General features: G+C 30.2%; 2 protein-coding genes across 2 annotated transcripts; one reads left to right on the top strand and one right to left on the bottom strand.

Moving 5' to 3' along the window:
* Nucleotides 1–1,915: 1,915 nt before the first annotated feature.
* LOC112755259 (V-type proton ATPase subunit F) lies at nt 1,916–4,256 on the top strand. Its single transcript, XM_025803233.3, has 5 exons — nt 1,916–2,133; nt 2,763–2,830; nt 3,385–3,466; nt 3,626–3,708; nt 3,929–4,256. The coding sequence occupies exons 2-5, from the start codon at nt 2,768–2,770 to the stop codon at nt 4,091–4,093; spliced, it is 393 nt and encodes a 130-aa protein (XP_025659018.1). The 5' UTR covers nt 1,916–2,133; nt 2,763–2,767; the 3' UTR covers nt 4,094–4,256.
* A 298-nt stretch (nt 4,257–4,554) lies between these two features.
* Nucleotides 4,555–8,213, bottom strand: LOC112755258 (tryptophan synthase alpha chain). Its single transcript, XM_025803228.2, has 10 exons — nt 8,033–8,213; nt 7,318–7,522; nt 6,671–6,817; nt 6,532–6,597; nt 6,058–6,166; nt 5,685–5,761; nt 5,378–5,455; nt 5,089–5,166; nt 4,929–4,988; nt 4,555–4,835 (listed from the first exon to the last, which is right to left on the bottom strand). The coding sequence occupies exons 2-10, from the start codon at nt 7,501–7,503 to the stop codon at nt 4,701–4,703; spliced, it is 936 nt and encodes a 311-aa protein (XP_025659013.1). The 5' UTR covers nt 7,504–7,522; nt 8,033–8,213; the 3' UTR covers nt 4,555–4,700.
* Nucleotides 8,214–14,998: the final 6,785 nt, after the last annotated feature.

Genomic DNA, 14,998 nt, shown 5'->3' with positions numbered 1-14,998 from the left:
TTCCTCCTCCTTTTTTTATTATTTTTCAATTTCGTTACCGTCATCACCAACACCACCTCTTCTTCTTCCTCTTTCTTCTCCTATTGGAATTTGTCTCCTTTTTCATCCTTCTCCTCTATCATCATCATCATCATTATAATCATCGTCATCGTCATTGTTTTCTTCTAATACGTATCATCGTTATCGTTATCATCGAATTTGAATTTATATAATCGACAATTTTCGGTTCATTTGATATTATACAATGGTTTCGTTTTGAGCTAATTTTTGGTTCATTCGAGATGTAAGGGTTTTTGAATTCGAACTTATATAATGGACCATTTTTGGTTCATTTGGGATTATATAATAGTTTCGTTTTGATAATAATTTCGGTTCATTCGATCACCACAGAAAAATTAGAATCAATAAAAATGTTAAAAAATATTAGTGGTGTTGGTGATGACGATAATGATGATGGAGGAGGAAGAAGAAAAGAAAGGAGGAGATTAAAGAAATTCAAATAAAAAGGAAATAGGATGAGGAGGAGATGGATGTGGTAGTATGGTGGTGGTGACGATGACGATAATGAAAAAAAGATGAAGAAAAAAGAGAAGGAGAAGAAGAAGCAGGAGGAGGAGGAAGAAGATGAAGAGGAGGAGAAAGAAGAAGAAGACAAAATCCTCCGAATTGGATGAACTTAGATGTAAAATTGCTTAGATGTGTAGTGAAATTTTTTTCATAATTAATCATCCATGTGAATAGTAGTTGTGAGTGTGACTTTTAACTTTTTTGCACGGAAGAAGATCCATATAATCGATCTTATCTAGCATATTAAACATTGGTGGTGGTGGTTGTTTAATTATTAGTTCAGATGTAATTTATCATTTCTTTGTAATGAATAATTTTTTTCCAATAAAAAGTTATTGATATTTCTAATTGTTACTCTCTAACTTATTGCCATTAAGCTCTACTTATTTATTTATTTAAAGTTCAAAACTCCAAATTATCGAATTTACTGTTAGTTTAGAAGCATGGCCTATTTTTTTTTTTCACGAACAAAATTTATTATTTTTTATTAATATTTAATTAATAAAAATATTTTTATATTAAATTTTAAAATTTAATAGTATAAAAATAAATTATTAGTCTAAAATATTATTTTATATTGATAAAATATATTAATTTTTTAATTTTTTTTTGTTTTTGGATGCTTGGAACCTCTATAGTCCATTCTATTATATCAAATTATGGATGGATATCAGTTATTCTTCATTTATCTATTCTATTTAAAGAGCGGAGTTTCTCTCTTCTTCTTTTTTTTTTTTAAATTGAGGTGTAAAGTATAATTTTTTTTTAATGATTTTCTCTGTTTTACTTATAAAATATATAATAATTAATAAGAGATCATATTTTATATCTTAAATAAAAAAAATGGAGAAGATTTAATTAAATATGTTCAGATAGATTAAATTATTAATTAGTATGTAAAAAATTATTTTTAAAGAGAAAAACTAGTTAATTACAAAAGACTAACTGTAATCACACTTGAATTTACTTGTATTAATGGTTTCAACTTCACCAACTGATAAAGCTAAAAATTTAGGCAAATATATTAATTCCTATATATTAGGCCTTGGTGATAAAATTAGGGCTTAAAATCAAATATATTTTTAATTATTACAAATATTCTGATTTTAGTAGCAGTCTATTAGTTTTTAAAAAGTCCAAATATATTCAATTTTATTTTTATATGTTTTTCTTAAATCAAATATTTTTTTGATGTTTTGACTTTTGAAGTTTTTTTTGTGTGCTTACATATATGTTTTCAAATTTTTATTGAATTAAAAATTAAAATTATATATAATGAGAGAACATATTTAGATAAAAAAATTTACATTGATATATAATTATGTATTATCAGTTTCTCATGTTAACTAAGATAACTCTGTATTTGTCAATCAGTTATAACTCAAATGGCATAGTCTCTTTATACTCAGTTGTGAATTCGAGTCTCGTATTTTTTGGTAAAAAAAAAAAACTGTATTGATTACCATATACGGATTGAATCAAAACGAAGAAGCAAGAACAGAGTTGAGAGCAGTAGATGCGTGGATACTGACTGACAAGCCTTACTCTCATCAATCCATTCATTCGGTAAGCTTCAATCTCCATTCCTAGTTCTCACCCATTTATTTTCATCCATTGAGCTTTCAAAGTTTTGATGATTGATGAATGCAATAAGCTGCGATCTCCTTCGATTTTGCTTCGGATTTATTCAGTATACCTACTCTAAATAAACCTAGATTTCAAAATTCTTTTTTTTCCCCCCTGACCTTCAAGTTCTCCATTTCGCCGTTTTAAATTGTGTTTAAGATATCTTGTTATGATTTTGGTTCTTCCTTTTACTATCATTTTAGAGTATGATTTTCTGCTTCTCTAATGATGTTTGATTTCATGCATCTTGCTTACAAATCTCATGTTCTTTAGTTTGCTGATGCTAGTTTATCGAATATAATTTAGCAATTTGTTTCAATCAATTGACGCTGGGTCTGGTTGATTGATAAACGTTTTGATGTAAAAGAATTTGAAGTCATCCCTTTCTTTTGTGGCATATGGTGCTAAAACCGATCAATATAAATTTGAAAGAATGGACCTGATATCATGTTTTTACCCTTGTTGTATGTGGCTGAATCTTTCAAATTACAAGTTGTATATCTTTGTTTGTATGTCATCTTTCGTTTACTTTTTTTTTCCCCTTAATCTTGTTCATTGCAATTGTTCAGGTTAAATGGCAAATAGAGCTCAAATTCCCACAAAAAATTCAGCACTCATTGCTATGATCGCAGATGAGGTAAGCGTGGCATTTCTGTGACTGACGAGGGTTTTAAGTGGTTTGTGTGGTAATTTATTTTGATTCTTTCTCAATTTTTTTAATGTGCAATTCAACCTTCTGGTTTAGCTTAGGACAGGTGGTGGTTGGGTGGGAGTTTGGATGACAATTCAGGTTCAATGTTTTCTGTTGGTACAAAGTTGTAGCATTTTATCTTTAATTTTTATGATTGTTCTTGTTAAGATGACCCTATTTCATCCACCAATATATATTTGAAAGTTTAGTGGTTGATGTCTTGATGAGTGCCAGGTGCGGATGTGCAAAACCTATTTCTATCTTGACCTGTACATTAGAGCTCTATTAGCCTGTTGAAGCATTTGTATTTACCATAATCCATATATAATACTAGCCTATGTAATTTGCCTAGATCTCTTCTGGTGCATACATGCAATATTTGATATCAGAAATCTAGCATCATGACGCATTCTAGTTTCTATGATGTTTGTTCTGAATTTTGATATTTTAGATGCACTCTACCATAAAAAGTAATAACTACTTAATGGAATATAATGCAGGATACCGTTGTTGGATTTCTGCTGGCTGGAGTGGGTAATGTTGACTTGCGAAGGAAGACAAATTATCTTATTGTAGATTCAAGTATGCAACTGTTCTTCAGTTCATTTTATGAACTTTCTTCTATGCTTAACTGATTTCAATTTGTAATGATATGGCAATTTTGTAGAAATTTTAGTAATTTGCTGCCTTCTTAAGTGTTAATAATAGACTTCTAATCCTCTCTTGGGATGTTGATTTCAGAAACAACTGTGAAACAAATTGAAGATGCATTCAAAGAGTTCACAACTAGGGAAGATATTGCAATTGTGTTAATAAGCCAATATGTAAGTTGCTTTTCTATCCATACAGATTCATAGTAAAGAAAAGTCCTTAGAGTAGTTTATAGCTGCATATTGATTCTATTTCTTTGAAGATGTTCTGCCTAGAACGAACCCCTCTCATTGAACTACAATATAGGTTATTGCCATAGGACAATAAATATTTTCCCCTCGAAAACTTTACATTTTGAATTCGAGATGTAATGCCTTTTGTTTCATTGTTCAGGTTGCAAACATGATAAGATTTTTAGTTGATAGCTACAACAAGCCTGTTCCTGCAATATTGGAGATTCCTTCGAAGGATCATCCTTATGATCCTGCCCATGATTCAGTTCTTTCACGAGTGAAGTACCTCTTCTCTGCGGAATCTGTGGCTTCTGGGAGACGCTAAGCTCCTAGTTTAAAGTTTTTTTTTTAAAGATATGTGCTTTGTTATTGGTTATTATAGATTGAGACTATCCTCTGTCACCTTGTGAGTTAAATTGTAAGCCAAATATTCGTGATTATTATTCGAATAAATTATATGATACTGCTGTGGCAATTATGAATTTGCATCATGTGCTTCTGCTTTAGCTTTGTATTAAAATTTTCAACGTCTATAAGATCATGAAATATTGATCAAATTTGTGTTAAAAGATCTGGCAATTTGATGGATTGTGCAAAGTTAGATGAGCCTGAACATATGCTTGTGAAAACAGGCTACCAAGTACCAACTATCAAACGTTGGGATCATCACAAATTTTAACTTATTCTAGCACCGGAACAACAACGAAATTTGAATCTGTATATATAATTTTATGTTAAGTTGTAGCTACTTGTCCATGCTGATACTATGGCTTTACTATGGAGAAGGATAAAATTTCACATCTATAAGATAAGAAAAATAAATCCTTATTCAATCCATTATTATTATTATTATCATTACCAATTACTCAAACCATTATTATCTATGCAGACACAACTAGTTTGAAGTTTCTGGGCTTAAAAGCTAATTAATTTCAAGGAAGTGCTGATTTTAAGGAGTTGGTTAAGTTTTCCAGTTCTTTCAATCCCTCTTGAGGCGAATTAGCCTCACCAAGCAGCTTCACCATAGCACTTCCAACAATCACACCATCTGCCCCCCATCCTGCTATCTGTATCATAAGTCAAAAATTGTTGATTTGAGTATGAAAAGTAACCACTGTGATAGAACAAGAAGAATAAAAAAATCTGCAGAGACAACTAACCTGTTTCACATGCTCAGGTTTCGATATCCCGAAACCAACTGCCACTGGCTTAGTTGTTGCCTGAATTTTAAAATAAAATAAAATAACGATCAAGGCGTTCTGCATAAATCTTAAGGTTCATCAGAATATTATGACATAAACAGGAGTTAAACAGACAAACCTCTTTGATTTCCTGCAAAAGAGTTTGAACCTTATCACTAACCGATGCTCGGGCTCCGGTGACACCCACTGAGCTCACCTATAATTTAAAACAACAAATGATTATTGACTTTATGCTGGCAGGGTTTGGACAGAGAGTGTTCTGCAAGATGTTTTCTGTTTTTACCATCATATTCTAATCCAAAAACCTAGAAGATAATTTGTTAACACTGTTACCTTTCAAACCCAATTTGACGCGGACTAAATTATTTTTGTGAAAAATAAAGCATAATGGAAGACAGAGATCTTACAAGATACACAAATCCTTCCGACGCATCCACAATGGCTTTCATTCTGTTTGTTGGTGTGGTAGGTGTGGTCAAGAGTACCTTAATGATATCAAAGCAGATGTCCCAAATATGTTAAATATACACACACAAACGCATTCATTCATCAAAATGAAGTAAAAGAATATTTATCACCAATAACTGTATGTAATATCACAAAAAGCATAATGTAATAGAACACACATTGCTCCTCAATCATTACCATGCCTTCTCCATCATGCTCAACTTGAAAGGTTCTGTAATTATGAGTTCGGGTAAAAAAGAAGTTTACCAGTTCAATTCCATTGTTCTTTGCTTCCATCCTTAAAGTTTTTGTCTCTTCCAGAGGAACATCGGGAACTACAAGTCCTGCACGTATACACGGGAAAGAAACGAATGTTATCCTGATTGCCAAATTGGAGAAAAAAGAGAATTCCACGACAATGTGGCAATTGACATGACTTGGCAGAAAAGTACAGAGGAGCATTCTTTTATAATAATAAATTTAAATTAGCAAATATGAAATGTCTTTAACTACAGCTTCCCTTTGTCTTGTCTATGCATTTTATGACATTGTTTATCATAGAACCTTTTCAGAAGAACAAACCTGACATTACAATGTAACAAATTCTATGCTATTTGGTAAGCGATTACTCATGTCTCACCGTGAACACCACAGTCTCTAATGGTAGACATAAATTTCTCAGTGCCACGCTTTAGTATCGGATTGTAATAAGTAAAAAGTGCAATTGGACAAGACAATTGTGGAACAACCTGGCAAATAAATCAGGTGGTTAAACATTAATACATGAATATAAGGGAAGGGACACTTGGAAAAGGAATAAGGCAAGGTATTCTGAGCAAGTTATTTCTTTTTCAAAACAAGTCGAGTAACATGATATTATGATACGAAGGGTTGAGAACCTAAAAGACATCTGTCTAACAGCATCTCCTTACCTTTAAGAACAAGTGTAGAGGAAAAGACAGGACTAATTTAATTAACATCTTTTGGAGTATTTTCACAGCTAAATTGTCAATTAAAGAAGACAAAGAGTGGAAAGAGACAGAGTATTAAATCGTTGCAAGAGGACACAGCAATTAGAATAATCAATAACTGGAAAAGGGTTGCATAAACAAACCTCTTTCAACATAGAGATAATAGCATCAAAATTGGTGCCCTTTGCTAGAGAACGAGTAGCAGCAGCCTGAAAGGAAAGACTGATAAGTTTGAGAATCAGGCAGCATGAAATAGCACTAAAGGAGAAGAAAGCATCAAACCTGGATAACAGGACCATCTGCCAAAGGATCTGAGTATGGAACACCTAGCTCAATTATGTCGGAGCCACATGAATCAAGAACTTTCAGTGCTTCTGCTGTGGTTGAAAGATCAGGATCACCAGCTGTGATGTATGGAATGAATGCCACCTTGACACAAAATATTCATTAGAATCTAATCATTCAATCAACAATCACAAGCCAAAAAAAGGTACTCTGACTCACATCTCCTTGCAATAAAGTTGATACCTTACAATTTACAAAATATAACCAAGTCCCACATAAAAGATGATTCTAAACCCAGTATAAATAAAAAAATAAGAGTCCAAGATTTAAAAATTCATAGAATATGAAACCAGAAAGTTATCTTATTATGATTTTATATTTTTTTTAAAATAAGTAAGCAATACATAACAATTCAAATTGCATCATACAAAATGAAAAGCATGTCATACATGCAACTTCGCATACAACCACCAAGGCTTGTTCCACTAGGTCGATTTGGCTACATGAATTAAACAATACCATATTTTTCTACCGTTAAACATTCCTACTAGTACCACCTTTGGTCCACATCATAAACATCCATCGAAGTTCAGTGTTGACTGTTGATTGCTTAGCACAAATCAGCAAGAAAAATTAACACTTACTTTTCCTTGTTTCTTCAGCCTAGTGAAGGTTTCAGAGAGCCCAACTGTTTCCATCGTCTTGATAGCGGCCACTGGAGTATACCTCTTTACTGAAACAATAGCTCTCTTGGAGGGAAGAAAGCCCTGGAAATTGACCTCTGGTTTCTTCAATTGCAAGAAGCAAGCTGATTTCAGGGCAATAGCCATAAAAAATATTTGTCTTCGACTGATGCAATTTCACATGGGAGTAAAAATAAGGGTGGTTAAATGAAAAAACAGCTCAATAGCATAGTATTACATAGAATAAGATTCAATCTTTATGGAAAACAAATACATATATAATCTATAATCATGATGAAATCCATAACATGCATCAATTGAAACATAGCAACAAAATTCAAAACGAGGCCAAAAACACAACAAAGAAAAACACAATGTGCTCAACCTATTGGCTTTCCTTGAAAAAATTAGAACAGATTTCAGAAACCCATTACAAAGCAGAAAGCTTTATACCAGAATCATAAACCCAACAAGCCAAATAATATATCCCAAATCCGCAATCTTCACAGTTTCATATCATTCATGAAACTGGCTACTACAGCTGGTTCATCAAATGCAGAATTCCTTAGCATACCAATATTCAGTAAATGTGAATAACATGGGAAAGGAATATTCTTGTGAATCCAATGCAAACGAATACTAGAAAGAAGAAGAAGAAGAAGCAGAAACCTCGTACCTGGAAGTGAATCAAAAACGGAGTCGTCAGAGAAATTCAAGAGAGAGAAATGGGTTTGGTCTTGTGTGTCTCTAATCCCTGATTTGAAGCTCTTACGTGTGTCTGCGCGCTTTTTATTTTGGATAAATTACAGATACCTCCCTGAGATTCCACACAACACAGTTAAAAACTTAAAATCTCCATTTAATTTTAAGCTTCAATAGGGTTTAGGTGTTTGAGTTTAAGGGTAATTTTGGTATCTAGGAAAAATGAGTGTAAAATGAAAAATTATAACTAATAATTTGCGTTTTATTCTGTGATAGTTGTATTTTATTACTTCTTGCAAGTAGGTAATAACTAATAATAAATAAACAAATCAAGTTTGATATAGATTCTTTGTGCCAGTTGTCAAAAAATATGGTAAGAAATTTAAGTTATACACATATATATATATATACATTGTATGAAAAGAAATTAAGTGCATGCCGATTTTGGTCATGAAAAATCAAAAATATTATTTACGTATCAAAATTAACAACTATATATTTATATATAAATATATAATTTATTTTAATATATATTTAATATAATTATAAAAAGATATTTTATAAAATCTTCTAAGAAAATCAGGACAGCAGAAAGTAGAAACCAAGAAAATAGTAAAATAAGAATTTAATTATAATTAAATTAAAATAATGAGATTTAATAGGAAATAATATTTTATTTATTATTTTATTAATTTTTTTATTTTAAAATATCTTTTTCTTAGAAATAAAAACTTCATGATTTTGGTTACTGATACGGCCGTTACAAATTCGATGTCATAATTCAACATTATATACAATAACTCGGCATTATGCACTATAACTCGGCACTTTACGTTATAACTCGGCGTTATACGTTACAATCAGACTCAACAGACTCCATCCTTGAATAAAAACGTCCGATCAGACATTATCACTTATTAAAACTTATTAATTGCTCTTCAATTCAGATGATCAATAGAAACGTAACCGACCTATTTTATCTCACCTATAAATGTATGATATTTTATTTTCAAAGGAGACATTGAATTCTCAATATTGACTTAAGCTTCGGAGTGTCTTTGCAGGTACACTCCCCCCTGTTTCTTGCTCAAAGCTCTACGCGATTGGACATCCTCTTGGAGTAAAGCTCGGATTACCACAAAGCTCAAAGGTCGACACCGAAGATAACAACTCGGCATCGATTCCCAGAGATCGAGCTCTCCCTCCAGGTATCCATACAAGAACAATTGGCGCCACCGTGGGCCTCGAAATAAACACCATTCTTTCTATAGGCCCCATTTCCTTCCAATAGTTTCAAACTTACCTGCACCTTTGTAAACAAATGTCATATAGTAAATCAATAAGGCCCGAAAAAGCCTATCTATATCTGTTTTTTCGATCATTATCTGTCATCTCTCTATTTTTCAAATCATCTCTGGTATAATTATTTGCCGATCTATATCTGTTTTTCCGATCAATATCTGTCATCTATATTTTTCAATTCAACTCTAGTATATCTATTTGTCGATCTATATTTGTCATCTCTATTTTTCAAATCATCTCTGGTATAATTATTTGCCGATCTATATCTGTTTTTCCGATCAATATCTGTCATCTCTATTTTTCAATTCTAGTATATCTATTTGTCGATCTATATCTGTTTTTCCGATCTATATCTATCATCTCGATTTTTCAATTTATATGTTATATCTATTTATCGATCTATATCTGTTTTTCTCATCTATATCTGTCATCTTGATTTTTCAATTTATATCTATTATATTTATTTGGCAATCTATATATGTTTTTCCATAAAAAATATGTCATCTCTATTTTTCAATTCATCTCTGGTATAATTATTTGCCGATCTATATCTGTTTTTTCGATTAATATCTATCATCTCTATTTTTCAATTCAACTCTAGTATATCTATTTGCCGATCTATATATGTTTTTTCGATCATTATCTGTCACCTCTCTATTTTTCAAATCATCTCTAGTATAATTATTTGCCGATCTATATCTATTTTTTCGATCAATATCTGTCATCTCTATTTTTTAATTCACCTGGTATATTTATTTGTCGATCTATATCTGCTTTTCTGATCAATATATGTCATCTCTATTTTTCAATTCATCTGGTATATTTATTTACCGATCTATATCTGCTTTTCCGATCAATATCTGTCATCTCTATTTTCAATTCAACTCTAGTATATCTATTTGTCGATCTATATCTATTTTTCCGATCAAATATCTGTCATCTCTATTTTTCAAATCATCTCTAGTATAATTATTTGTCGATCTATATCTATTTTTCCGATTAATATCTGTCATCTCTATTTTTCAATTCAACTCTAGTATATCTATTTGCCGATCTATATCTGTTTTTCCGATCTATATCTATCATCTCGATTTTCCAATTTATATGTTATATCTATTTGTCGATCTATTTCTGTTTTTCTCATCTATATCTGTCATCTCGATTTTTCAATTTATATCTGGTATAATTATTTGCCGATCTATATCTATTTTTCCGATCAATATATGTCATCTCTATTTTTCAATTTATATCAGTCATCTCTATTATCCGATTTATATCAGTCATCTCTATTTTCTGATTTATATCAATCATCTCTATATTTCGATTTATATCCGTTATTCCTATTTGCCAATTTATATCTGTTATATCTATTGTCCGATTTATATCAATCATCTCTAACTGCCGATTTATATAAAAAATCTCTATTTGCTGATCTATAACAGTCATATCTATTATCCAATTTATATCAATCATCTCTATTTTCTGATTTATATCAATCATCTCTATATTTTGATTTATATCCGTTATCCCTATTTGCCAATTTATATCTGTTATATATATTTTCCGATTTATATCAATCATCTCTAACTGCTGATTTATATAAAAGATCTCTATTCGATGATCTATAACAGTCATCTCTATTATCCGATTTATATCAGTCATCTCTATTTTTCGATTTATATCAATCATCTCTATATTCTTATTTATATCTGTTATCCCTATTTGCCAATCTATATCTGTTTTTCTGATCTATATCTGTCATATCTATTTTTCAACTTATATCTGTTATCTCTATTTTTTCGATCTATATCTGTTATCTCTATTTTTTAATTTATATATGATACATCTATTTGCCGATCTATATTTGTTATCTCTATTTTTCTGATCTATATGTCATCTCTATTTTTTAATTTATATGTTATCCCTATTTGCCGATCTATATATGTTATCTGATTTTCTGATCTATATCTGTCATCTCTACTTTCTGATTTACATCTGTTATCTCTATTTGCCGATCTTTATCAGTTATCTCTAGTTGCCAATTTATATTTGATATCTCTATTTGCCAATTTATATATGATATCTCTATTTGCCAATCTATATCTGATTTTTCGGTCTATATCTGTTATATCTATTTGCCGATCTATATCTATCATCTCTACTTTCCGATTTATATTAGTTATCTCTATTTGCCGATCTTTATCGGTTATCTCTATTTGTCGATCTTTATCAGTTATATATATCTCTATTTGCCAAATTATATCTGATATCTCTATTTGCCGATCTATATCTGATTTTCCGATCTGCATCTGTTATATCTATTTGTCGATCTATATATTTAATATCTATTTGCAGATTTATATCTGTTATCTCTGTTTGTCGATCTACATGTTATCTCTATTTGCCGATCTATATCTGTCATCTTTATTTGCCGACCTATATCTGTTATCTCTATTCGTCGACCTATATCTGTTTTTCTATTTTCAAATCTATATCTATTATCTCAGTTTTCATATTTATATCAATCATTATCCGAGCTATATCAATCATTATCAGTCATTGTCAAATCTATATTAACTATCATCAGATCTATATCAACGATCTTCAATCAATTATCCATTCGCGATAGTTCTTCAATTCAAAGTCGCATCGTTTACACATGCGCAATCAAACACAATCTTTAATCAATTATCCATTCGCGATAATTCATCAATTCGTAGTCGCATCGTTTACACATGCGCAATCAAACTCAATCTTCAATTCCGAACTATGACTATCAACAGTCAACAAACTCAATCACATATCATACAAGTACAAACACTGATCAATTCGCGACAACTCTTCAATTCAAAGTCGCATCGTTTACACATGCGCAATCAAACTCAATCAAATCACCAAACAACGGTGAACTAACTCAATATTCTCGTCCAACCAATTCACTTTTATCAAAATCGTCTCATCAACTATTCAAATTAACTATTCAGTTCCACGAAAAAACCTAACCGTTGCATCTATTAAATCAACGGTTCAAAATTACATTGGAAAAATCAAAGGCACAATCAATGACAAGACTACTACACTTTCCAATACACGTTAAATTCAAATCACGTCTGAAATTCAAATTATTCATTATTTTAATAAAGTAAGTTGATCTGGGGGCTCCATACCTATAACTCAAATCACCGAGTTATAACTAAAAAAGCTCAACCTGCGTTATCAAAATATAGTCAGGCTAAGCTTGGGGGCTATGATACGGCCGTTACCAGACATTATCACTTATTAAAACCTATTAATTGCTCTTCAATTCAGATGATCAATAGAAACGTAACCGACCTATTTTATCTCACCTATAAAGGTATGATATTTTATCTTCAAAGGAGACATTGAATTTTCAATACTGACTTAAGCTTCGGAGTGTCTTTGCAGGTACACTCCCCCATGTTTCTTGCTCAAAGCTCTACGCGATTGGACATCCTCTTGGAGTAAAGCTCAGATTACCACAAAGCTCAAAGGTCGACATCAAAGATAACAACTCGGCGTCGATTCCCAGAGACCGAGCTCTCCCTCCAGGTATCCATACAAGAACAGTTACCAAGTTTAGGATTTAAGATGCTTTTATTCAAGGGCGGAGCTACCTATAAAGAAAGGGGGCAATCGCCCCCCCTAATTTTAATTTTTTACATATAAATTATATGTAAATTTCAGTTTAGCCCCTCCTTAAAATTTTATTTTAATCTTATTTTATTATGTAAATATTTTTGACCCCCTTCTAATATTTTATCTAGCTCCGCCCCGGCTTTTATTTGTATACAACTGGTAATTTTTCTTTATCTAAAAAAGCCTAGGTTTATAGAATAATCACCATAATTCAAGTGTCAATCATGTTGGCTTCTTTTTTTTTATATTTTGAATTTTGGTGAAAGGTTTGTGATTTGAAACTTTGTGCGGTTAGTACGAAAAAATATAATCGAGTTGAGTCGAATTTTAGTTTTGACGAACTTAATTTTTGTTATAAATAAATAATTTAAGTCTAGATCTATTATATTTTATAGATTTTTTTAGGCTCAAATATAGTTTGTTCAAAATTGGATAAATCAATGATTCGACGAGTTTATTTAAAAAGTCTATTTTGTAAAATAGAGATTAAAACAATACATTTAAAAAAAAAATCTAAATTGACATTAACTGCGTTCTAAAATTTATAATTTATAATTTGTAAAGTATAATTTATTTATATATTAATCTTTAATCACATATCATAATTATATTTACAATTCATAAACCTTTTTTTGAACAAAAAAAAACCTACGATCTTAACTAATATTGACTATTGATTTTTTTTTGTTTAATATAAATAAATAGTTGAAAGTCTAAACTCTAAACTAAAAATAATTTATTTTTACAAAATAAATATTTTGACGAGTCAGTCCAATGAATTTTGTAAACTTTTTGTAAAGTCTGTGATTTGACATTTTTAATTAATAGGCTTTTTAAAAGTCCAAATTTAACTTGTTTAATAAAATGAGCTGAATCGAACTGAGCCATCAGTTATGTTAGATAATCCGGTCCACTTCCACCTTAATGGTTAAGTAATTTATGTTATTGAAAATTTTTTTTAAGTATATCGGTACATTGCTGTTTTAATAAATTTTAACCGTTAATCTTAATTATATATATTATATATATTTTTTATAATTAAGATTAATAATTAAAAATTATTAAAATATCAATATACCGATACATTTAAAAGTGTTCCTGTGTTATTATGTTGCTTATAGTTTGTCTTAAAAGTTATACTACCTCAGTTTTTCACTTTTTTGTATAACCCTATAAAAAATATTTAAAAATATTATTTACATATTAAAATTAATTATTATATATATATATATATATATATATATTTTTTATTTATTTTTAATATATATTTTATATTTTATATTTTAATATATATTTTATTTTAATAATTAATTTTGATATAAATCTAATATGATTAAAAAATATTATAGACTAAACTCGGGTCCATTAATTACATGGCAGGGTAAACCTAACCTAGCCGAGTCTATTTCTACATCAAGAATTGAAGATTATGCATGCAACAAAGATCATTTTCCTAAAAAGAAATAAACACAAAATGCCTACTTTCCATTTCTTCATTGAAGCAATTAGAAAATTAATCACGACATTATAGAACTTGCGTTTCTTAGCGGAAATCAAAGTAGGAAACAATTACATAATAGTTTACAACTTCATATACCCTTTTTTCTTGACTCTATCATCCCTATCCTCACATTTTTTTTTCTCATTTTAGTTTCTTTTTTTCAAATCTAATAATCTCTTAATTATCAAATAATTACACACACAAAGACAAAGTTTTTATATATGAAAATGATCGAATACTTTGATATATTCAATTTAATTGTTTAATATAAAATTTAATGTAAGTAATCACTTATCTTAATAGAAATGTCAAAAACGGGTCGACTCACTAAATTTTTTGGGCCTAAACATCAAAAAGAGCAGACCAAACAAAAATTTTGAGCCCAGCAACTAATACATGGCAATTCAGCAATTGCAATTTTTTGTTTTGTAAAATTGATCCGTGTGTTTTTGTTATTTATATTTTATTACATTATATCGT

This window comes from Arachis hypogaea, chromosome 16 (genome assembly GCF_003086295.3).
Source record: "Arachis hypogaea cultivar Tifrunner chromosome 16, arahy.Tifrunner.gnm2.J5K5, whole genome shotgun sequence".
In the NCBI taxonomy this organism is placed as follows: domain Eukaryota; kingdom Viridiplantae; phylum Streptophyta; class Magnoliopsida; order Fabales; family Fabaceae; genus Arachis; species Arachis hypogaea.
This window is presented reverse-complemented; position numbering and strand designations above follow the sequence as displayed.